We start from the raw sequence: 25,700 nt of genomic DNA on the forward strand, positions 1-25,700 counted from the left end.
GCTTGAAAATAGAAAAATCCCCAGCATTTCCTCTGTAAACACTCCCTTCCCTTTTGCAGTTTGTCCACATTAATGTATTCATCTTTATGTTTACATGGTTGTAATGTTTGTGTATATTTCCATGTTAGCTCATCTACTCATCATAGGCCCTGTTTTGCATTTCTACTTCCGTTATACATTATTAACAAAGGTGATATTCATTTGCTGCTACATATCAAACAAACATCTGTGCAAACTGCAGATATTAATCAGGTGTAATGTTTACTTTGTTCACGTCTTAGTATTAGCATGCAATCGTCAAGTAAAGCTGTCGTTACCTCAGCCAAGGAGGTTATGTTTCCGTCTGCATTTGATTGCTTGTTAGTGAGTTTGACAGGATTACAAAAAAACTTCTCAACTGGTTTCCATGATGTTTTGTGGTGGGCTGAGGCATGACCCAAGGAGGAACTCATTCAATTGTGGTGCAGATCGGGATCAGGAGGGAGATCCACAACTTTTTTTCCCCCAGTTACTTTCTCAAGTATCAATGCAGAGATCATTAGGAAAATATCTGTAGGGTGCTTTTGTCAATGTACAAGTGGAAATTTGTGCTGCTCTGGATTCTGTGATTAAAAATAAGTATTTTTTTTGGGGGGGGGGGGGGTTGTATTTGTTCAGTTACTGTATAGTAACAAATATTTATTTCAACTATCAGAGAATGGATATATTTCTACAGTTTGTAGAAAATGTCTTTGTACATATATATATATATATATATATATATATATATATATATATATATATATATATATATATATATATATCTTAAGCAATACATGTATATGCTGATGATGATAAAGTGGCCAACCAGCCTTGGTGGAGGTATGGGCTCTCCACTTTTCGATATGTCCGGAGAATTGGGTCTAGACTTTCTGCAGAGTTTGCCTTCCACACATACACAATGCAGCAAGACGCCTTCACAACAACACAGAAATCACTGGAGTGTTCAGGTGAGGGCATGGGCAGCAGGCAGAGGAGGAATGTAATGTATTAATTCTGCTGCAGAGAACACGTGTTGTTGTTTAAAGCACATGGACACAGGTTTCAGCCCTTATCACCCAAACCTCTCTCGACATCTTCTTCTGTGTCTTCTATGCGTTTGGCGCCGCTTTTTCATGCATTGAGATTTGTATTCTTTTTGATTTGTTCATTTTTGCATCTGTTGCGTGTTTGAAGCATCATCAACAAACCTGCTCACATTCACTCCTCCTGAATTTCCCCTGGACTTTATACTAGGGGCTTAGCCAGAAAAATGTCAGCAGAAGTTCTGGAGGCTCTCACTCGGACATTTGCATTCACACATACATGAAGAAAGTCAGAGGATCCCTGGAGGTCAGTGCATATCTTAGAGCAGCTTCAGTTTTGAGGGTATTTCGTCATAAACCGAAGCGTGGGGTGAATGTTAACTAATCATCTATGTCATCCTCTGAATATCCAAATTATGTTCCTTCAGGTGAATATTTATCTAAATGAATGAAAATATTTGCATTAGGGTGGCAAAACCACTCAAGTCAAAAGGACTCTTTTATAAAGGATGGCAAAGAATTGTACTGTTATGTGCTTTGAGTAATCACGACTTGAAAAGCGCTATATACATGAAGACCATTTATCATTTAAAACATGTGTTAACTTGCACATGACAAATGAGAGCTTGAACTCAATTTGATCTCAATCAATGCAATGTTGAGATATTTAATTCAGGACAAAAGCACAGGGTCGAACAACTGACAATGCCTTCATTAGAGCAACACCACTAGCTAAATTGGAGTAATAATGATAATAATAATATGGATAGCATATTCAGCAGAGGATGTACATGCGCAGGACATGTAGCAGCCTCTATACCTCAGGTACTGGAGGTGGAATGAGGAACAGCACAGGGAGACAGTAGCTAAAACTAACACTGCTACCATTGCAAAAATAAATGAGGGCAGCTGTAACCATTAGATAACAGTCTACCGAGATGTTCAAATGCTAACTCTTGTACTCCCAAATTAAAATATGTCCCTGAAAAAATGTGGGATGATTTAATTCCCTTGTTATTGAATTCAGTAGACTTGGGCAGAATGGGAGACTTGACCTCAAAGACGATCGCTCTGTAGGTTTTTCTTGTGCCACCCTCTTCACTAACTTGTATTCACTGAACAAAAACCTTGTTGAATGGAGCTCTGTGCACTAAAGCAAATCATTTTGGCAGTTCTCTAGACAAATATGTTTGGAAAGCAGCAGCAATAAATCACTGCTTTCTACTCAGAGGGCAAGCATAAATATCCACTAAACACATTTTAATGACTGGCACACTCTTGGCTTAGTGATTGCCATTAAGGGGAGTCATTAGGAAGTAAAGAACACCAGCCCTCTATTTAATGAATAAATGAAGCCGACAGATGTTTTGGATTTACTAACCACTTTTACAGATAAATGTTTCACTGCAGTTTGTGCTTTTATGCCAACCCCCGGTGGTAATTGTTTAGAAAAAAATCCCTTTCACTGCCTGTTGCTGCACCACAAATTTCCTCTCGGGTTTTGTTAAGACGGCCCGTGACCTACCGCCTCCAGTTTCCCTCAGAAGGAGGCTCGATCTCGGGGCGTTGGTCTGCGAGCCTGACAAGCAGAGGAGCATTGTAAATCTATGCCACTGCTGCAACCCTTCTCAACCCCTTCTCCTGCAGCAGTGAATTCCTCCCAGCTTATTTTTAATTCAGTCAACCGCACTGTAGCCACTACATGCATATAAAAACTGGGGAGCGTTTCTGCAGGGAGAATACAGCTCCATGGCTCCCCCCACTGCAGCACTTGGCTAACTGCAGTCGGAGTCAGGCTGCAGTGGGAAAAAAAGCTACTGAGTGGTGCTGAGCCGCTGAGAGGAAGTCAGATAATATTTGGACTGGAACAGACTATTGAAAAGGGAAAAGGGTGTGTGTTTGTGTGTGTGAGAGAGAGAGAGAGAGAGAGAGAGAGAGAGAGAGAGAGAGAGAGAGAGAGAGAGAGAGAGAGAGAGAGAGAGAGAGAGAGAGAGAGAGAGAGAGAGAGAGAGAGAGAGAGAGCATTAAGCCAGGGAAGGGAAGAGAGAACAAGAGGGGACCCACTGGGAAACAGGGGAAGACAAAGAATTTGAGTGGGTGGTTGAGAGCACATAAAAGAGTATTTGAAAACTGAGATGTAATGTTGCAACAGAGTCTGTGTGTGCATGCAACAAGGCCAGAGATGCGACATTCTTTGTTTTTTCCCAAATGTCTCTGGAGGCTCACACACACACTAAAATGCCTGCACTCACGTTGGATCGCACGGAAACGTGGGCCGAAGGAGGGCGAGGAGCCTGAACCCAGATCAGGAGAGTTCCGCCTCTTCTCCAGGCCGGGGGATGCTTGCACCGTAATCTTATGGATGAAGTCTGCAACAAAAACAAACACACACACATTTATATTTATATATATGTATCCATTCCAGTCTGAATGTCGACGTGACCTTGGGCTGGACAGTGAACCCCAAATTGCCTGAGCTGTATCATCGATATACAAGTTTTGAGAGGTGCTGTATGAATGTGTGTGGGAATGTGCCTTGTAGTTTAAAAGCACTTTGAGCGGCCATTGTCAAGAAAAGAGCTATTTAAAAGCCATCCATTTTACCATTCCATTTACACACAACTCTGGGTTTCATCGCTCGACTTCACATTCATACACGCCAAAGAGCTGTCAGCTGTTTTGAAGGTTGCAACACTTGTGTTTAGGTTCCTTAATTCTCCAAAAAAGCCTTAACTGGCTGTCACGGTAGTTTCAGAGTTTTCCGGGAGATTCAGAGCAACACATGTTCTCATCTCAAATCCTTACGTTACATGACTAATTTTTGTTGAGGGATTGAATGGCACATAACTTCTAGCCAGGGATAAAAGAATGCTGCTGCCACAAATACTACTGCTTATAACAAGCTGCGTAGCTTAAGTGCTAATTAAGGCTAAGTTCAATTTAAGGGCACTAAACGTTAATTTAGGCAAAGATATCAGTCAATTCAAAGGGAACAAACTGAGGCTTTACTAACAGTGACCAACGCAGCCAGGAGGGAAATTATAAAATAAATTATTCTCTCAAATTAATGGGCATGTGAAACATCAATTCCCTTGAAGCACTAAATCATGTTCTTAAATTGCATATTTACCGACATTATGAAGTGCAGTGGTCTATAGAGAGTACAGAATGAGATATTGCTATTAATTTGAGGTACTGGGTTAATTATGTGGTTTGCCGTTACAACTTAATTATTCAACTGCACAGATTGTACACAAAGACACACATCAGGCCTAATAGGAGCTCCTGCCATTGGCTAGCATTTGCTCGTTGAACTCTTGACTGTTTTACTAGCTAGCTAGCAAAGTAAGATCATCTTAAAAACAATATTTTTCTCCTCCATGTTAGTGTATGGGACATGGCCCAAATCAATACACACATCAATTATGTGATGAACATTATTTCCAACAAAGAGGATTTCTGTCAAGTTTATTAGTTCTTTATTTTTTCTATAAAAACTGGGTGAAATGTGAATGTCACGATTGGCACTGAGACTGACTCGTGATTGGTCCAGTGCGTTTATGAGCAGGACCCAATACGACGGCTCAGTCCCCTGATGGCTACAGCCTAGACTCTGTCTCCAAATGAAGTCAACAAGGCAAGATAACAGTGCTGCTCTCTGCTATATTTTGGCTTCTTTTCTTGATATTGTGAGGAAATGGAGATAAGTTGTATACAACTTTATATATGTAGAGTCGATGGTTCCAGTTAATTGAGATAACTCCAGCCAAAGCCTGAGCTACAATTATACATTTGGACTTCATATAATTTTACTTTTATTTAAAATGTGCCACGCACCAATGTTGCTATCGCTCTATTTCGGGCAAAAATAATTTGTTCCTATCTATATTTATCCGCTATATAACCATGACTGAGCCAAATTTGCAAAGCTAAAGAAAAGCCTTAATGTCTTTTATCCTTGAATCTTCATTCTTTCCATTTCTTTTCCTTGTTCTGATGTTTTTACTCAAGCCTTTCAGCACAGCCTTGAGAGCATACCACCCTGCACTTTACTGCAAATACTGTCCTTGTGTGTGATGAAATAAAAACCATTTAAATCCTTATTCCTGAAAAAGAATCAAACGGGTCACGTTCTTATTCATTTCAACTTTTTGAGAATATGTGATAAACTAGAAGTTACTCTAAAGGGTGCAAAGAGAGGGAGAGAGAGCGAGAAAGAGAGAGAGAGAGAGAGAGAGAGAGAGAGAGAGAGAGAGAGAGAGAGAGAGAGAGAGAGAGAGAGAGAGAGAGAGAGAGAGGCCAGCGTATCCATAGACAGGAAGTGTTGAGGCGTGGTTGGCTCACTCTCCCCTCTCATCAAACCCCCACCACCACATCACTACCCTGCTGCTGCTGGGAAAGGCCTAACCACAACACACACAGACACACACACAGACACACAGACACACACAGACACACACACAAATTCACGCATGCTTGCTCAGCCCAAAATACACTCGCACACACTGAACCCCAGTGGATGTGAACTGCAGCGGTCCATGTGACTTTGTGATAGTAGAGGATACATGAGGAGCAGCAGCCAGCTCAGTGTGACAACAGCAGCAACAAGAGAGTGAGTGGGTCACTGCAGATACTGATGAGATCAATGCTTTAGTTGCATCTCAAACCATGGTGAGAGTGGTGTTTCAGGGGCTTTTTCAGAATAGAGTGAAAACATTTTTTTTGAAGAGTTATTGCATTTTTTGTGCTGAAAATATAAGAGAACAATTTTAAAGTTATTACATATATGCAGCCCCAAATATCATGAGTCCAGCCCTGATATGAACCTGCAGCAAAGCTGAGCTACAAAACAGTTGCACCACAGAACACCACCCCACCCCACACACACACAAACACACACACTTCCTCTTCACTGCTCTCTTGCATTTTCTTTGCAATTTTTTTTTTACTTTTGTTGTTGTTTTTATTGCTTGCTGAGACTGAGCCAGTAATGGTTCTTGGAATGAGATTTCTCGTCAGGACTGCAGGCTGACACAATCCGGCTATATTTGTTTGGGACTGAACAAATCAAAGACACTTCAAACACACACAGACACACACAGACAGACACACACCTTGGGGCATGCTGATCTTCTCGCCGTTCTTGCTCTTGAGCTTGTGCTTCTTGAAGGTGCCTTTCCTCTTCTTGACGTTGGGCTTCTCCTGGTTCTGGTTCAGGTGGTGGATGAGGAGGCTGAGTTCGCGCTCGAACACGTCCTGCTCCCACTGGGCCAGCTGCTGCTCGCGCTGCCGCAGGAACTCTTCATGGGACTTCTGCTCCAGAGCCGCTCGCTTCAGCTCCTCCTCGCGGCACCGCAGCTCCTGATGGAGGAGGGGGGAGGTGTTAATATTAGCAGGACCCAAATCATGCATGACTGAGGTTTCATAGGTTTACGGTCCCATCGCCTCCTGGGTGACAGTGAAGTTGATTGCAGGGAAACCTTTCATCAGTATTAATGGCAAGATGACTAGCAGCTTCTGTTTGACATTTTATCTGATGTCACACAGATTAGTGTTTGATCTAAAGTGTTCAGTATATGGACTTCTCCTCCAGGGACCTTACATTAGATACTGTTCCAACCAAATAAAAACAAAGATCAAAGTAAAAATGAACATCCAAAACTAAAATGAATGTTTCTTTGATGTGCCGTCTGTGCAGATAAATTGCTTCAAGTATGAAGGTAAAAGTGTAATGGTGGCAAAGATTACTGCTATTTCAATTTATGTATTTGTATATTAATCTAGTGATGCATTTTATATTGCGTAACAGTTTGATATTAGTGACCTTTCTAAGTAAAACTGCAGCAATAATATACTCCCATGATACTTTTTTATGGATTTATCTATTAAAAAGGTAGGGTTGGTTATTTGTTTCTGAAACACTTCATGTCCCAATAGCATTATTAAAAAAAGATAAAATGCTGTTGTCTGTGGCCGTTGCAGGACTTTAATTGACTCAACAAATATTTTGTTTCCACTCACTGAGCATGACCAGAGTGTTACACCAGTGAGGAGACAGTCAAGATAAGTCAGCTTCTAGCAGGAGTTGAGAATTCTGAGTAGCTGAATGGATCTCAAGGATCATTGGAGAAAAACAGGTACGCGAGTGATTCACACGGTGCCTCTTACCTTCTCTTTAGCCCGGAGTTCATCGAACATGTCCTTGATCTCCAGTTTCCAGTCCTCCTGCAGGGAGTGGAAGGAGTCCTGAGGCATCTCTTCCTTCACCTGCTGCTCCAGCGCCGTCAGCTGGGCCAGGATGGAGCTGAAGTTGGGTCTCCGGTGGGGGTCCTGGTCCCAGCACTCTGTTAGAGCAGACACAGTCAGACAACGGGTTCTACACAACACACCTGCACTCTCGGGGTTATTATCTGTACAGTTGCATAGGTGTCCTCACAATGACAGGTTTTAAGGAGTTTTTTGTTTGAACAACTCTAATCCTTCTGTTTCCTTAAATTACTTTGATGTATTTAGTTCGGTACCGAGTGGTAACATTTTGATTCCTCAAAACAAAATGGAAAAATCTTGCCTCCACTACAGTTTCACTTCTTTGGACATTTGTCGTGAATCAAGGGACTTGAAAGAAGGAAGTCACTCAGTGATTCACCATAATCCTCACACACACTGATCTGCACTGGAAAAAGTCCAATTGTATCACCCAGATGAATGTGAAGACATAAAATCAGGCCAGAGTCAGTTATTTCTGTTAATTGAATGAATATTCTGCAGCAACACCTGTCGTTTGTATTTTTCACATATTTCAGACATGAGTGTGAGTCTGTGTGAACATCTGGACTCAGATTGATCGCTTACTCAAAGTGTCACGCTTTATTAACTGGCTGTGAGGGGTTTCGCATAATTTGCTGCAACACTTGGGGCCTTACAAGCAGATCAAAAACCAATCCAACAATTAATTAATCCTCTGAGGTGGCTATCGGTGGTTTGTGTGCACTGATCTCCTCTATGAACACAGTGGTAGAAAAACAAGCTGACATCACGACAAGAGGCTAAGTGGAAAGACTGCACACAGCGTCTGCTTCAAAGCAAACGTACGTTCGGTACAAAGCAGTTAACATGTTAGAAAATGCCCAAGTGACATTTCTTTTTAACTTGAAACTAAACAAAGGGAGAGCACAAACAGTTACAAACACGCTGGTGGCCCCAGCGCGACACACTTCCCCTGCACAGCCGAGTTATTAACATACAGGAATTTGTTTGCTCAATTTCCACCTAGCTTTGGGGAAATGGAAAAGAGAGCATGCCGGGGACACCAACGATCACACGCAGGACTCACACACCACCGAACTGAAAGCAGCGGTGGCACGAGGGCATTCAGTTACATTGCTACACATGCGAAGTTGCGCCCCCCCCACCTGACATGAGCTGAGCAAAGGGTTCGGGGCACGTGGAAGGGATGGGCAGCGTCAGCTTGTTGACGGCGACTCCGTAGGCGACAGCGAGTCCGTCAATCCCTTTGTACGGTGACTCTCCTGTTAGCAGCTCCCACAGCAGAACACCGTAGCTGGAGAGGGGGGGGGGGGAACACACACCACAAAGCATGAGACAGTGCAAAATTAGACACAGCAAATCATTTCACAACAAGCATCATTATGCAGTATTTTGCAACACATATAGCTCTGAATTATTTGGAATTGATGATACACTGGAAATTCTTTGAATCAAGCTGCTGCAGTGTCACTGTACTAAACAAGATTTTCATTTCAGAAGTCCTAGTGACAATGCCCATTCGTGTTTAAAATACTTACTTGACCGCTGCAATATGGTAATGTTTTCATATCCATAAGCTGTTATAAATACTACTTCCTGCAGCTGCTTAACTGAGGAGGCCTTACTGTAAATAGAATCATGGCCGATCATGGGTTTTTACTGCAAAGGCAGCTCAATAAGTCTTAAACTACCAGCACCAGGATTATCTGAAATAAAGTTTAATCCACGTGTTGCTTGCAGAACATTCAACTCAACGTTTGTGGATCAAATCTGAGTATAGTGCACATTCCACTTCGTGCTTTCGTCTCCACATTAGGCCTTACATGTTCATTATCATAGCAGTGACAGAAGAGAACCAAGACGCATTAGTGCTTTGGAAAAATTTGCATGATGAAGCACGTGCTGGCAAAGCAGTGCGAGTTCATGAATGCCGAACGTGAGCAAACACAAGTACACACACACACAGACACACACAGACAAAAAACAGGACTTTGGCCACACAATGGGAGCAGCCCTGTGTCCAAAGAAGTTGAAGCTTGGTGCAGGACTTGGTTCCCCACACTGTCAATTACCCCTCGCACGCACCTGACCCAACGCACAGTGGAGGCTCGCTAAGTGGAGAGCTCAGGCCGCAGCCCTTTTTTATTTAGTTCTTTAATTACAACCTCCACAGACTGTGACTGTGCAGAAACGCTGAGCGCCGGCTCGCCCCGAGGCGGTCGGCGTCTCCGCGTGGCAGCTGTGGAGACGGGCGGCCATGGACAAATGAGAAAGAATGGTAGAACAAAGATGACCCTTCATTTTCAGAGCAGGGCCGCCCGCCTGCTACTCGTTCACTTCGCCGTTCTCCAGATTGTGCAGTGATTGCTGAGAGAATGAGGTGCCGTGGGTTTGTTGTCGAGAGACGAAGGGAGATGGAAAGTGAGAGGATGTACGTGTGAGATAGTGAGAGAGCAAAGAGCCCATTGAGTAAAAAAAAAGAAAAGAAACTACACTCTCTCGGGAAAATAGGGTTCTATCAAGTACCAGAAAATTCCTTAAGTGGCTTGCACCAGAGCAGAATCTCTTTTGGTGTTCTCAAGGACGCTTTCAAAGAGGTTCTCTGTCACGGCATGCTCAATTGGTTTCACATAGACTCTGTATGAGTGTGCAAAGATCCTTTAAAGAATGGATGATATGGTCCAAATCCACAGGATTAAAATTAAACCCTGGCATATGAGAGTCACTGCAATAACCACAATGCAGCAAAGCCGTGAATGCATTATTGCTTTAATTCATAATGTATACATTTCCCTGTTGCTGAGGAAGGACGGCCCGGCTCACTTCATTCCAAATGCAAATTCACATACAGCACTGAGAAGCCATCTCCAATCCCCTCTCAACAAATCACAGTTGTTTCGGCTCTGTATTGTGAAACCACAGACCATAATTGATGGACTCTTCTCCCTCTGTGTAGATGTGGCCAAAAACACATACAGATAGGAGCGTGTAGACACACACACACAGACACACACAGACACACACACACAAAACTATTCCCAGATAAAGAAGCTGTGCAGTGGTCTGGTGTGTGGCCTCCTCCTCTGTCTATGCCGGAGACAATGGGACAGTGTGCAGCACACATGTCCCACAACAAAGCACAGAGCATGTCTTTGAAGAGACGCCATCACATGGCTGCGGCGGCCTCACTGCAATCCATCACTCCGTCCCTGAATCTCTTCATCACTGCCCCCCCCCCCTTGCCCCCCAACCCTCGCTTCTCTTCCCTTTTACCCTTTCCCCTCTTTTTCTACCACTTAGCTGAAGAACTGCAGATAATTGGCAGATGATATTGAACGTACATAATTTAATGGCGCACTTTTATGAAGACTGTATCTTTTTAACGTCAATACCCCTTCCACGGGCTTTTGCCTGGCAGCTGAAACTGCCATTAAAGTGTTTAATTGCAAAACATCCTTGTGCAACCCTGCATTATTCACAAAATTTGTAAATCTGTCACCTTAGAATCTCTGAAACAGTCAGCTTGCAACTTTCATCAGACTATTAAACTGAGACAAACTTATTTTCTGGTGTCGTAAGAATGTAGCTGTTATGAAGACAAGCTGTGACCTTTTGGTTAAAGATGTCACAAGATCATGTTAGAACAGTAGCTCTCGAAAACAAACCACCTGCTTACAGGCCCTCGCTGTTTGTTTAGTGAGATATGAGCGGTATCAACCTTTTCATCTAACTGTCATTTAGAATTCAAAGTATATTTCCCATGTGAAGCTATTCCTTTAAGGCGCCATCACTCAAACCATACCCCCTCTTAGGAGTTATGATGAACACAGCAGGCTTTTGATTACTCAAATACCTTGAGTGCACACCTGCACTCACAATAAAAAAAAAAGTCCTGGATTTGGTTCATTGGAATTCCATTGTCAATTGCATGGCAGCTAAATATCGCTAGGCTACACACACACACACACACACACACACACACACACACACACACACACACACACACACAAAGCACTCACCTCCAGACGTCGCTGCCCTTGGAGAAGGTGGAGGACTTGATGACCTCCGGGGCCATCCAGGCGTAGGTGCCGGCGGTGCTCATCTTGGTGGTCTTATGCCACTCCCTCGCCAGGCCAAAGTCGGTGATCTTCAACGTCAGACCCTCCATGCACTCGTTCTCTATGGGCTGAGCCAGGAGAACTGACGGACACAGAAGTAAAAATATACAATCAGTGGTTACAAATGACAGGAAATGCATCCCTGCAGACACGTTTGACACTGTTCTTGCTTGAAGCTGAGAAAACTAGAGACACACATTCTCCATGTCTCTCTCACTTCCTCTTCCTCCTCTTTGTGAATCCAAACGGACAGTGGCAAACACTTACAAGTATCCTGTTACACAGTTCACCCACATTAGATTTATCAGGCAGCTCTTTCCCTTTAAATGGCTGAGGGTCACATTTACAGGTGATTGGCAGCAGGGTCTTAAAACTAATGTGTTTTTTTCTACTGTGTAAAGCTGGGTTTGGATGCCCCCCCCCCCCCCCCCTCAGCCGAGCTGCGTCATCAGCGAACTAGCTCAACACGTTAGCCACACAGGCAAATAGAGAGGAAGCACCCTTTTGTATTTATAGAGAGTCCGGCAACTGCTCTTTATCATTGTATTATTGGTTTGTGTGGGGTTGTTTGTTCCACTAATTGTTATTTATTAGTTAATTATTATTATACAGGCAGTCTCTTGTTTCCACAGCTAATTTTGGAGCTGTAATTGCAGTGAGACCTCACTTCTTATGCTGCTGCTTCACAGTATATGTTTTCCACCTCTAAAGCCCCTTAGTGCTCAATATAAAAAACTATGTGAAAATAAATATCATATTATTTTACTTCGTATTAATAAATTCCAATTATATTAAACAGTTGGCAAAAATGTTTGTTTATTGGACTTTTTTTTTGTTTGCAACATGCACCATGTTATGTGATTTGCGAATGAACCTTTATTTCAAATTTTATTTCATAACAACAAATTGGGAGATCCATAAAAAGTCCAAGTTTTTTTGTTTGTTTAATGTTGGGTATTTTGTTTTTCTGAACAGGAAGCAGAGATTTTTTCAGTTTAGTTAATGAGTAGGGTGAAAGGAAACAGTAATGAACAGTGAGCGGAGCGGCAAAGACGAAGGCAAGATACTTATTGCGTAATACTTAAGTGAGTGAATTCAAACCTCCGACACATGAGTGAGGTAATCAGCGACACTTATGCTGCTGCCTGGTCGTATGGAAAACAGCCCACACTGCAGCTGCATCACAAATTCTTCTCACAGATCCTACACGTATGAGTCGTGCGTAAAGAATATATTGTATTACATGATTTCTTGTTGAAGCACATTGGAAATATCTGCCAAATTTGTCCAACTAATTTAAGTGTTTTCATTTTAAACACTGATCTGTGTCGCTCCAGTTATTTCAGACCTGCCGACTGCCATTCTGCGGCTGCTGACACATACTCTGTATACAAGTTCAAAGCACAACACATGTTGACGAGTTGCAGTTTATGGAAAAATAAGGCATTGGTTCATGATATGACTCAGACTTTTTCTCATTAAAATCATTCAATTCCTACTCTGGTGATGGGTGGGTTGTTATTTGTGTGCCTGGAAAATGCAGAGAATTATGAAAGTATGATTTCACGTTGACGTAAGACTAAACAAATACTTGAGACGGATGTTGTTGTTTTTTTATTTCCTTTCATGACGGAAAAGTCACACAGCTTCTTTTGACAGCAGGCCCACTGCCCGTCACAGGCAGCAGCTCTTAGAGTACAGAACCGATCATCCATTCATATTTTCTGAGCAGAGACCACAGAGTTGCCTCACAGAGATGTATAGTGTCTAACACGCCTTCAAACTAAAACTGTGTCAAACTAATGACCCAAAGCAACAAACAAATCCAACCCAGTTGATTAAGTGTGTCAGCATGAGAAAAAAATTATATTTAGGCCACGTTAAGTTCTTATGCCCTTATGTTTGTCAGAGGCTGTTTTCAAAAAGCCACTAATGCACTTTCAAAGAACAAAAAGTGAATAAAAGCTTCTAGTGTTTTCTTTGAGTTGATCATTAAAGATTCATGGTAATGAAACCACTGCTGGTTAAGCCATTTCTGCAGACATCAGCTGATTTGCTTTAGGTTTTGCTCCTGAGACGAGTGGCCTCACAGGATGTATCTTTCTTAACTTACTTTAACTTTAATATAACTCCAAAAAATGCTGGTTACACTCAAATCACACAACATGAAGTAGAATGGCACGAGGAGCACATTCCTCCACGAAGCCAGACAGTCCGCTTATGAAACCAAATTTAAATTCATTAGATCCTGATTTTTAGTTGGATCAGCACAAAATTACACATGAATGTTAGTACCCTTAACATGCCTCATTATTTTCATCAAGATGCATGAATTGTTATATGTGTCTTGTACACTCAATAAAAACCTAAAAATCTTTTTTAAATATCACCGTTTGTGTTTTGTGTGGAGAAACCTTGTGTCATAAGAGAAACAAGTCAGACTGTAAACAGAGCAAAGTGAACAAAATATTGGCTCTTGCCCCTACCGGCCAATTCATCGTCAGATGATAGCCGATGGGCTCAGAGATTGAGATTCAGCAAATGCTGAGATGTCAAAACACGGAAAAGTAACATTCGACTCCTTATTTGACCTTTAAACCAAAAACGAATGACAAAATATATCCTAAATTTAAGGGACTCAAAGAAAATGGATTCAGACCTTAAATCTCGACTTTAAATGTGTATTGAAAGATGTATTTTAATGTGGCATATATCCTAGCTGTGAAATCAACATGAACAACATGATGATCCCGGGATTCAGTAAAGCAGATCTGAATCAGTAAGTGGATTTACTGAGGATTATCACATGAGAGCAGGTCAGATATGGAATGCTGCTGCCAGGTATTGGTCACATAGAGTCAGTAAACAAGGACGTGAATAGAGAAATCCAAAATGAGATAAGTACACATTCTCAAAGTTAGATGATAGATAAATAGATTGTTAGATACTTTATTGATCCTGGGGGGAAATGTAATAACCTACGAGTAAACATATTGTGGTAACCAGCCACACAGCATTGAAAGTTCTCCAGGCGAGTCTCTGTGGGAACAGAATATAAAGCCAAGGAGGCCGGTGGCTGTGGTTTGACTTTGTATCACATGTCTCAGTTTGATCGGCAGCCGGGCCTCTCTTCCCCTCGCTGGCAGGATGGGCAGCGTTCAGGGCAAGGCTGGCCGTCAAACGCAGGGTGGAGAAGCAGCAAAGAATTTGACTTATTATAGGGAAGTAAGACTCCTGCTATTTGCAGTCACTTTCCGACTTTCTGAGGACGACGCTCTTTTTTTCCCTCGGTTTCCTCCTTTTGACCGAGTTTTTCACAAAAAAGAAGACGACCTCCAGTTTCCCTTTTTCTTTCACTACACAAATATGAATTTTATATATGCCTCCATGTATAAACGACCGACTCGGGTTCTCTCTTTGTTGTATCTGTCTCTCTCTCTCTCTCTCTCAGACATCCTGTGCCTCGTAGGCCAGAGGCAGCGGGTTTGACGTCACAAAGGAATGCATCACAAGAGGTTGTGTTGTCTGCTATGTGAGTGTCCGTGTACGTTGATCGGGTGGAAGACTTTGTTCTTTTTTGCTCGTGTATTTGAACGAGGATTTTTGCACCCAGTCCTTCGAAAACTACCCATAGACCCCTTCAATGAAAACATACCGTCCATGCTGTCTCTGCAATGATGACAGATTCAGACTTAGACAGTTAATGGAAGTTTCTCCCTTTGTTCTTACAGTCATACAGACATATTTCTAAATGGGGGGGGGGGGGGGACTGCATTAGGGTAAGTCAATCACAAACTGTCAAATTGACTTCTGCCTCGAAAAGAAGGCACAACCAATAAAAAGTAGCCAATGGCCAAAACAAAAACAAGCTGTACAGTGTGCAAAAAAGTGCCTGCTCATTTAACCTTTCTGCAGAAAATCAATTTCTGTCCATTCAACAGCTGAGTCATTGTTTCTGTCAATGCCGAGGGCCCTCAGGGAGCGGGTGGCAGTGGTGTGGGTGTGTGTGTGTGTGTGTGTGGGGGGGGGTTGTATTTACTGCAACAGGCTCTGATCCCTTGTTCAACGATTCGTAAAAACAAGTCCACGGTCAGTCACCCCCAATTCCACCCTGGTGCTCACTCAATGTGTCGTGACCTCACTTCCAGGAAGTGACGCCCGAATCACCCAATTACCTGCAAGCCCCAAAGAAAAGACAAAAAAACACAGGAGCCCATTGGTTCCTACCCACCGCTCATTGTGCACATTAAGGACAGCACCTATTTTAGGAAACTAGGGTTAAGAGGGGTCACGTGGCCCCAGATACTGACAGTGATGGACGGGGGGGAAGTGGTGCTGTGGTAAAACGAGCTGAGGTGACACAGAGCGAGAGAGAGAAAGAGGTGCCGAATGTTGATCAGTATCATATGATTGAGTAAGACATGACGCAGCATAAAGTGGCTGTCTGGGCTTAGAAAGCAGGATTATAGATAATGGTGCGTGCACGCACACACACACCCACACACAGTCACACTCAAGCACACACACACAGCATTCATTCAACATGGGCAAACAGACAGTTTACACAGAACACGCTCACATTCTGTGTCAATTTTTGTGCAATACACCCAGCAGCACACAAATAACAAAGTGTGAGAAATCTCTGCTCTAAGACACAAACACAAACAGACACAAACACACATAGAAGAGCTTGCAGCTGAAGGACACACATGAATACACAACAGTTATATACTTTACACACACATTAAAGGTGTAGGCCATATCCCAGGGTTATGGGTGTGCTATTAACTGGCACATTTAACTAATAATCAGCCAAGTGTTACTAGATTATTTATTTATAAAAATGTAATTTATCAAATGTGATCACAATAAGTCTGCACAATCCATATCAACCATTTTGTATCACTTAGGTCATTTTTAAAGACATTTTATATGCGTGACTGTGTGAGCCGTGTTCACATTGATTCTGACTTGACTAAACTTTTTTGAGCCATAAGTAAACAAGGAAGACATAAATGTGCACCTCACTGAATCAGGAATGTGGGCATGGATGTTGGATATATAATTGGCCCCTCTGTGTAAATTGTGGCTCTTTTATGGCCATTTAGAAAAATTCAAAAATCCGCCACTGTTGACAAGTAAGTCCGACTTGAAGACAATCAAGTTTGACCTGCTGCTGTCTATGTACAGTTGATATATATTTGCTGCATTACATCATTGGAACTGGATTAACTCAAATAGCAGCTCAACATTTTGAGAAATATGCTCATCTTCTTTCTTTTGAAGGGTGAGAGGAGAATATCGGTATCATAATCGGGCATCAGGTGGTCAGTGTATAGTTAGCCTAGTTAAGCATAAATAATGGAACAAGGGGGAGACGGCTAGCTAGGATGTGTCCGAAGTTGAGCATTACACCTACAAACACCTTTAAAGATAAACCAATTCACAGTTGTTGTATTAGGCTTGAACTGCAGATGAAAATGTAAAACTGATACATGCATGGTGTAACTTTTTTTGGGCAAAAAAACATCTGGGCAACTCTAATAACAAACTACCAAGACAGACACACAGACTGCCTTACAGACAACATTGTATCCATCCTGTGATATTAATATGTTTATGTAGAGAGGCATGTTGGGTAAATAACCTCACAGTTGTTGGCCTAAGGCCTATCTTACACCCGTACATGCACCCACACTCACAGAGACAGATTCATTGTAAAGGCCAACAGGCACATGCACAACATGGTTCTTGCACATACATAATCAATATGCATGACTCATAAAATGAATCTGATATCACATTTTGAGTGGGTGTGTTAACAAAAGTGGCAAAACAGAGCAGGAACTCCACCTCTCCTTCAAAGGATACTGTTGAGAATAATGACTAGATCAGTCTTGCCCAGACAGAACATCCCCCTGATAGAGAGGCGAAACCAACAATGTCGCCACAAAAACACCGTGACAGATCTCCATGGCAACAGGACTCTGTTTGGCATTGTTTGTTGTTCAGAAACAAGAGTGTGTCAGTAGCAGACATGACTCCTGCCAGCGCAGCAGCCCAGATAAGAGTTTGGTGCTGGGACTGAGTCCACCCTGGAACAGTTACCTGAGCGAGAATTCCCAGTATCAGAGACATTCCAGGGCAGATTTATAATAAGCCACCTGACTGATAAAGAATTACCATTCCGGCCAAAAAAAGACTATTTACAATTCCCACGTTCCTCATATGTCATTAAAAGCGCTTTAGGCCTATTTAGATTTCATAATAGCTGAATAAATCCCCAGCTTAATGTGCAAATCAGCTCAAGCTCTTGAAAAAAAAAAAATAGTTTCAGGGAATTTGTTGTGACATCATTGCCAATGTAGTGACCTCGTGTTTCAAGGAAGTTACAGCAGCCTGAGGACAAATTTCTCCACTGTGTGGAAGCCAGTCATGGTGAGTTTAGGCTAACACCTCTGTCCTGCTCTTCCCACTGTCCTAGTTAGATAAACACACATCTTAAAAGCCTTTTCTCTTGTAATGTTGAAGGTCAATACAGCGAGGCAGAGAGGCTGGGTTCTGCTTGAACAAAGTAATAGGCTAATCTTACATTTTTCCTGGGGCTAGGCGTTACAGGCAAAAACTAGAATGGCACCCAGTAGGCCGCATACCACCACCAAGGCCCAACAGTCCCCTTAAATCCAATCAAGCGGCACCAAATTTCACACACTCATAGAAATCAGTTCCTCAAAGGTGATTTTTCTTCATTAAGATCCATGAATTACTCCCTAGAGAAAATGTAAAAAATTATCAATACGCCACATTGTTAAAGAAAGTAATGTTGTAGTTGGATCTGCATCAGTTACCTTGGCGGAGTTAAAAATGTGTTGATATCTAGCAAAATATTTTACAAAATGTGACGTGGATCAATTATGTTCCTGTGCTTGCTTAATTCATATGCAACATATTATGAGATATATGTTTAGACGTTATATAGCTATTGATTTAATTGTGATACGTGTTGCTACTGTTTCATCACCCACCGCTCACTTTTCCGCCACATATTTTAGTTCTTCACTGCAATACAGACCTGGTGAGTATGTTGACTTATTGCCTGGGATCTGTTAGCATTCAGTTCACTCTTTGAGCAATTGCATGTGAACTATGATCATTCTTATTAAATGAGTGTGGTTTAAATACGTAAACATCCAAAACTCAGATGCTTGATACAGTACTTTCAAGCAGTTCAAAGAGAAAATGCTATTAAGCTACATGTGATAAAATCTGTCAGCAAAAGCTTTCACGTCAGCCCTAACAACTGACAGCAACTGACTGGAAATGAGAAACGCCAGGTTCCGCTTCTGTCCACCTGTGTCTGTAAACAATGGCCCACTGCTCCAAAGATATCGAGTGGTACAGTCATGTACAGTCGGTGTAATGTGTGTTGTACCAGAACAGAAGCGGCAGTAACTTACATCTGCAGCACCTGACATTCAAAAGGAGCAGAAGCTTGTAAAGGTTCAACGTCCTGCTCAAGGACATGCGACTAATTCTGAACAAACAGTGATAGAGGCGGTAACCTTTCAGCTGCAGGTCTTTCTCTAACCCTCCAGTCCCGTCACAATATCGGGCCACATGCATACTTCAGCTCCACAGAGGCGATCTGTGCCTCCTCACTCTGCACCTCACTTAATTACTTTCTCTCTATAAGTCAGCACAGGAGTTACATCTCTATCTCTCATCGCATTTTTAAAAACCTATCAGTCCTCACGGCCCAGTCTCTGGATGGGTCACACTGCTTGAGAATTTTGAAAGCAAATCAGGCCGATATTGATATTACAGGCCTCTGTGGCTCAGGAGATATGAACAGGTTGTCCAATGACTAACAGGTCGGTGGATCAAACTCCGACTCCTCTAATCTGCATGCCAAAGTGTACTTGGGCAAGGGACTGACTCCTAAATGGCCCATGGCAGTTGTCCTGGCAATGTGTGTATGAATGGGGGATGTGACTTGTACCGTTAAGTACTTTGAGTGGAAGATAAGATCAGAAAAGCGTTGTATGAATCTGATATAATAGTTTGCAGTTATTTTTCTATTCAGAAAATAAGTCAAAGGTAGAAAGAAATCCAGAAAAACACTAGAATTAACCTAAAATTTCAAAGTCTTTAGGAATTTGGGGACTTCAAGGTGCTCAATATTGGTCCAAGTCAAAATTAATATCTGTATTAACTTTTTAAATAGCCACATCAGTGCAACCTAAGCCTCCTCTATGCTCTTTCTACCTTTCTCCCTCTCTCTCCCTCCCTCCCTGCCTTGCACCCGTAGGCGCTGGGAGAATTCCAGCAGGGTGGGGGCTTTCCCCAGGAAGAACGGGAGCTTTGTCTCCTGAGGGACGAGGCCATAGGCTGACAGACAGTCTGGCAACCTCTGACCAGGCAGCTAGTGAGAGAGAAAGAGAGATAGGGCATAATCATGTAGTGCAGCAGATGTCAACTCATGGTGAAACCAGCACTCATTCCGCTGGAGTTTCGTCTTAGCTCTGAGGCACACAACTATAATAATAATAATAATACTCACTACAAAACAGGGCGCAACTGACTGGTAACTATGAATAGAAGATTCTGCAGTCACTCTGAGGCAGCGCATCTCCTCCTCACGTGATGAAGTTGCGATTCAGGTTCAAGTACATTTTTATTGAGCCTCTACACCACAAGTCTGTCCTTAGTTAAACCTGAAATCCCTAATGGCAGTTTATTGTGTCACTTTTGCGTGGCATGCCGCAACACTTCACATCTTCATCAACACTTCCAATTCCAAATAAGCTTGAGGAACCTGTTGGCTTGTTTTCAACATCTGTGAATCTCTGACTGTGGGTTTCTTTGTGTTGTGAAACTTCTCGACAGCCAAGCCCCTTTTCCGCTGGTCCAAGAAACACACTAACATCTGCCTTTTGTTTGCAATGGGAGTTCACTTCCGGGTCAAATGAGTCTGTAGTCCACTCGGGCTTTGACGATATTGGCTTGTGTATATCTGCTAATTTTGGTTTAAAAGAGGCATGAGCAACTGAGTTGAAGAGTGATAGAGAAAGTGATGCACATAGATGTATGAACATGTGTGTGAATGGGTGAAGGACAAAAATTGTATTGTAAAAATCCATGAAGGTATGACGTAAGATTGAAACAAAAAGGTGCAATAAAGTTTTGTTTTTCTTTATGATAATGTTCATTATCAATTCATCTGTTGATTATTTTTGAGGAATTGATAAATGTTTTGGTAATAAATGTCATAAATTTGAGTAAAACGCTTATTAAAACTTTTCAGGATCCAAGAATAAAAAACCCAAACATATAAAATTTACGACAAAAAAAATGCCAATATGACAAGCTACCAGCTTATCATCGCCACAGTGTGTGAAACATTGGCCGGGGGAATATTCTGTTTCTGCATTAACGCTGTCAGAGGGGGTTACAAATGATTCCCTATGCAAAGTATCCAGCGCCAGGTATGAAGGCTGAGAGGTCCTGAAAACAGTCACTTATTAACAAGCCTCCAGTCTTCACATGTTGAAAATTAACCTTCCTTGCTGACATTTCCTTAGAAACTCAAACAGGGGGGGTCCTTACTGTGTTGACCCCACAGGGTAGCAGCAGTCGGCAGATGTTCTCAGATGGTAAATATGATGGATCAAGCACAAGCTGGTACAAAAGAACAATGCACTGCACTGATTCTGCAGCACATAGCCAACAGATAAATCACTATACAACCTCTTTTTGACCACATACAATGTTTTCCAGGAACCTGAACCTGTTCAACTTTCCCATTTGAGTTTACACCACGCTGGAGGAACCCTGGCAATTAGGGGCAAACAATCTGATTGTAGGTGACAAGTGACAAGAAAATGTTTTTTTAAGTGCAACACAACCTTAATGCTTGAACTTATGTTGCAGAAAAGACGTAAAGAGATAAAAGTGAGCATATAAACGGAAGAACACCATGATATTTGTCTTAACTGAATAAATAGTTCTATAATATAGGTTAATGTTAGATAGTGTATGTTGGTTTCTGTCTTGACAAAGGTCTGGGGTATTTTAAAACCAGGGACAATGATGAAGGGCAGGGCATTACTGATTCTTTTCATATTCCTGAAACAGGATGTTATGTTTTCATAGCGGTTTGTTTGTTTGTCTGTTTGTTAGCAGGATTACACAAAAACGCTGGAGGGATTTCCACGTAACTTGGTGGACGTATGTGGTACTGATCAGGGAAGAACAAATTAAAATTTGGTGTGGATCAGGGGTTATTATTAACTTTTTAGACTCTTTTGCCAATTTCCCAGGGACTATTTCCTGGATAGATGAAACTAAATCTGTTATACACAGGGGACTTGTTTCTATGAGTCTGTTAAATTCAGTGCGGCTTGATTGACTTCAAGAGGACTGTTGGGCCTTGGTGGAGATATGCATTCTATGAGTGCTTTTCCAGTTTAGCATTATATTATCTGGAGCCATAAAACCATGCTTCATGTAAAAAAACAAAAGCAGCTACATATAGAACCCAAATATGTAGCAGCACGTCTTCCATTTAAAAAGGCATTACACTCCTGTGACCAAGTCATTGTTCAACTAAATAAGTGTGATATTCACGCCTTTCCATGTTAACTCACAGGAGAACAATACATTATTGTATAATATTGTATAGCCATACAGTGTCGGAATATCTTATGTACCGGTGGTGAATAGTCTTGACTTTAAAGCAACCTTATTATAGGGTATTTCCTTATCTTTACTGCTGTTGTGCTGATATAGTTATTTCCTGCATAACAAATTTAAGACCTGTAACAGTTGTATTATATTACGATCCATCGAAAATGGGTTACAGGATTACTATAATGCTTTCTCCACCGGGTATGTCAAAGGAGCCATGTTGAGAGAAGGATGTTAAAGAAGTCAATATAATGTGAACAATGTCCACTCTGTGTAGGGAACTGATTCCTTCCATCCAGAACCCACCGCAAAAGAAAATCCTCAGGACCGTTTCCTCTTCCAAAAACATACATACAGTAGGTCTTTACGCATTTGCATGGGTACGGTCTTGTGATCTGGGGTAAACAAAAAGAGGCCAGGCTGAGAATGAGGTTGCAGACTAAAAAAACGAGGGCAGATTTCCACTCTGGCCGAGTTCTGTAAACCTCTCTACTTCCTGTGCGCTCTGACCTTCCAGTGTCTGCTTTTCTTTTCTTTTTTTCCCCTCTATCCCTCTCCTCCTCCCCCCCTGCAGTTTTGTTGTTCCTCCCCTCACTCATCCTGCCTGGTCTTCACACGCACACGCACACACACACATATACATTGTGGAGCTTTCATGATTAAGCGTGGGTTTGCAGGCATTGTGTGGGCACATGTTCTATATGCTATGAAGACTCCGGCCGAATGATGCAGAAATTGCAGTGATAGACCAAAATCCTTTTCTAATTAAAACCCAAACGTCAGCATACAGATTGGACTTGATTAAATATCGATCATTACGGGACAAGGCGCATACCACATGAACATAAATGCCTTGAGCAGCAAGTCCCAGATTTGACTCTCAGACAGCCAGACCATCTGCTACATGTCATCCCCTTCCTCTCTTTCCCATGTTTCCTCTCTGCCTTCACTATTACAATCGAAGACACTTAAGTAGTGACAATGGCTAGACTTGAATTTCTAAATCTATATAATATGAGCCTGAGATTGTGGCTTTGGCTTTTTTGTTTCTTGAACAAGAAGAGGAATAATGACATAACATGTTTTTGCTGGCTGATGATCATTTTTACCTGAATGGTTGAAGTGGCAGCCAGAATACAATCAGTTAAAGAGGCTGTAATGTTTGAACTGATGGATTGAGGTAACTATGATTTCTTTAAGGTACATAATAAATAACTGTTTCTTTAAGCAGCTCAATGTGGCATGGAACTAGTCTGAACCTCACCTTGAGGACATGGTAAACGTAGAATTACCTGGTCTTTGACAACCAAAGCTGTTTTAGTGTGTATAATTTAATTTGAATAACTCATGAGGTCACTGTGGCCTTTGATTACTGAAATCAAATAAATGAATCTTTGGGTTCAAGTGACAACTGGTCACATTTTGAAGCGATTCCCTAAAGGCATGTTTAAGAGGCCAAAAGCATGATTTGTGAGGTCACAGTGACTTTGACAATTCACCTTTGACCACCACAACCTTATCAGTTCATCCTCGAATCCAACTTAACGTTTGTTTGAGATATCGTGTTCTCCAGAAACATAGAATAAAGAGTAGGCAAATGAATGGTATAGCCAGGCAGCTGACTGAGCCATATATTAAGTTTGGCTCGCAAACTCGCCTTATCACCCGCTGACACACAGTATGATCTGGCAGCAATGCAGCTGAGCTCCGCCCCCAGGTGACCTCCTTCAGACCCCCTCTCGGGACACCCCAGGCTAACCTTAGATCCCTCAGTCAGCAAAAGCAGCGCTGGAGACGCAGCCTCGTTGTGGATGGGTTATTTCATGATGATGCAGTTTCTGCCATGTTTGACTTTTGAGGTTACACCTCCCGCTGAATGAAAACACTCAGCCGATGCATAAAATTTGCTCTTCACGGGGGAGATGATCAAAAAGTGGTGAGCTAGTTGAGTCATTCAAAAAGTTTGAAGGCAGACACTGAGTGGGTTATAAATGTCAGAGTCTAGAGCAGCACTGTATGTTAATGTATTCACTGTTCTGATATGAAACTGAAGGGATATTATTTTACACAGCATCACAGATATAATGCAAAAGTTCCTCATTTATTGTTAGTTTGTTTCTACACTGAGATCAACTGGGTCGTTGAAGCATTTGCTGAATCTGCTATTCATTCTCATGCTCCAGTTCCTTTTTCTTATTAGAAAACATGTTACTGAATTTACAGAATTTAAAGACTTGACAGACATGACAGCCAATTCAACATCTTGAGCAAGGTGTACATGTGGGGCCCAACTACTTTTGTGTTAGTTTTCATGCATGACAGTTTAATATCATGCATGAAAAATATAGTCAGTAAATCACAAAGTTTAAGAAACTGGAAAGAGCAGGTAAACAATCAAATCAAAAATAGCTCCAGACTCATTTTCTGTCAAATGAACTAGTCTATTTATAAACCGGTTGTTATACCCTTTCATAATGATTCTAATCTAGATATTACCAGTTTTGCCAATATAATCCAACCTTAACGTCAATTTACTGCGGTTTTCCTGTGACCTTTCAACTACATGCCATGAAATGCAGTCAATATTAAGTGAGATTAGTTTATCAAGAGTTCCCAGTATGAGTATGAGATGTGTAGATACCTTAGACACATGTAGATATGTGTCTAAGGTTTCTCTAATGGACATACACAACGATGCCGGTGTCAATCGATTTTCTACTAAAACGCCTCAGTTTCCTTTGTATGACTTGGTTTGACTTGGCAGTGATTCCTACATTTGATCCATTAAGACGCCAGCAGGGCTTATCAAGAGACAGGCTGACAGCTCTCTCACGGTCAGTCCCAGCAGCTGCCTCGGGCTCGTCACACCCTCCGTCCCACTGAGACTCTGCCACTCGTTTTCTGGCTCCAGCGACAGTAGAGCGAGCAGTTTACCTACAGGTGATGTCACACACACTATGGACATGGGTTCCTAACATCGATGGTTTAAAACAGAGTTAATAAAGTGACAAAAATCAAATTGATGGTAAATGGACTGTATTCATAAAGCACTTTTAAAGTCCTATCGACTACTCAAAGTGCTTTACAGTGCAAGTTGCATTCCCACACACGTTTTTACAATATTTCTACATTCAGCACTCATTCTATACAGCTGTCAAGGCCAATGTGGGGTTCAGTATCTTGCTGAAGGAGGAGCCAAGGATCGAACCACCGACTAGCCAATTAGTAATATTCATTTTTACCAGCAGTAGATAAAAACTCACAAACTGGAAATGTATTTAACACTAGAATGGCACTCACTAGATCGCATACCTCCACCAAGGCCAAACAGTCCTTGTAAATTCAATCAATCCATCCAGCTGTCATCTATATCACTTATCCTTTGAGGGTCCCAGGCAGACACGGGGAGAACATGCAAATTCCATACTGAAAGACCCAGGGAACAATCATGCTCTGTAGCAACAGTGCTACAGAGCATGATTGCACACCCCCCAAAAATGTAATCAAGACACACCAAATTTCACACATTCATAGACATCAATCCTTTAAATGTTATATTTTTTCA

The 25,700-nt window shown here is 41.9% G+C and overlaps 1 protein-coding gene across 1 annotated transcript in view; it reads right to left on the reverse strand.

The window, feature by feature from the left end:
- Positions 1 to 25,700, reverse strand: part of LOC132996202 (mitogen-activated protein kinase kinase kinase 11) — a 45,181-nt gene that overhangs the window by 13,373 nt on the left and 6,108 nt on the right. The window contains exons 2-6 of the mRNA XM_061066532.1: positions 11,351 to 11,531; positions 8,477 to 8,625; positions 7,233 to 7,408; positions 6,179 to 6,425; positions 3,317 to 3,433 (exon numbers count right to left, since the gene is read on the reverse strand). Of these exons, the coding sequence (XP_060922515.1) occupies positions 3,317 to 3,433; positions 6,179 to 6,425; positions 7,233 to 7,408; positions 8,477 to 8,625; positions 11,351 to 11,531 (870 nt within the window). The remainder of the gene's footprint in view (positions 1 to 3,316; positions 3,434 to 6,178; positions 6,426 to 7,232; positions 7,409 to 8,476; positions 8,626 to 11,350; positions 11,532 to 25,700) is intronic.

Source organism: Limanda limanda, chromosome 22 (assembly GCF_963576545.1).
Source record: "Limanda limanda chromosome 22, fLimLim1.1, whole genome shotgun sequence".
Classification (NCBI taxonomy): Eukaryota; Metazoa; Chordata; class Actinopteri; order Pleuronectiformes; family Pleuronectidae; genus Limanda; species Limanda limanda.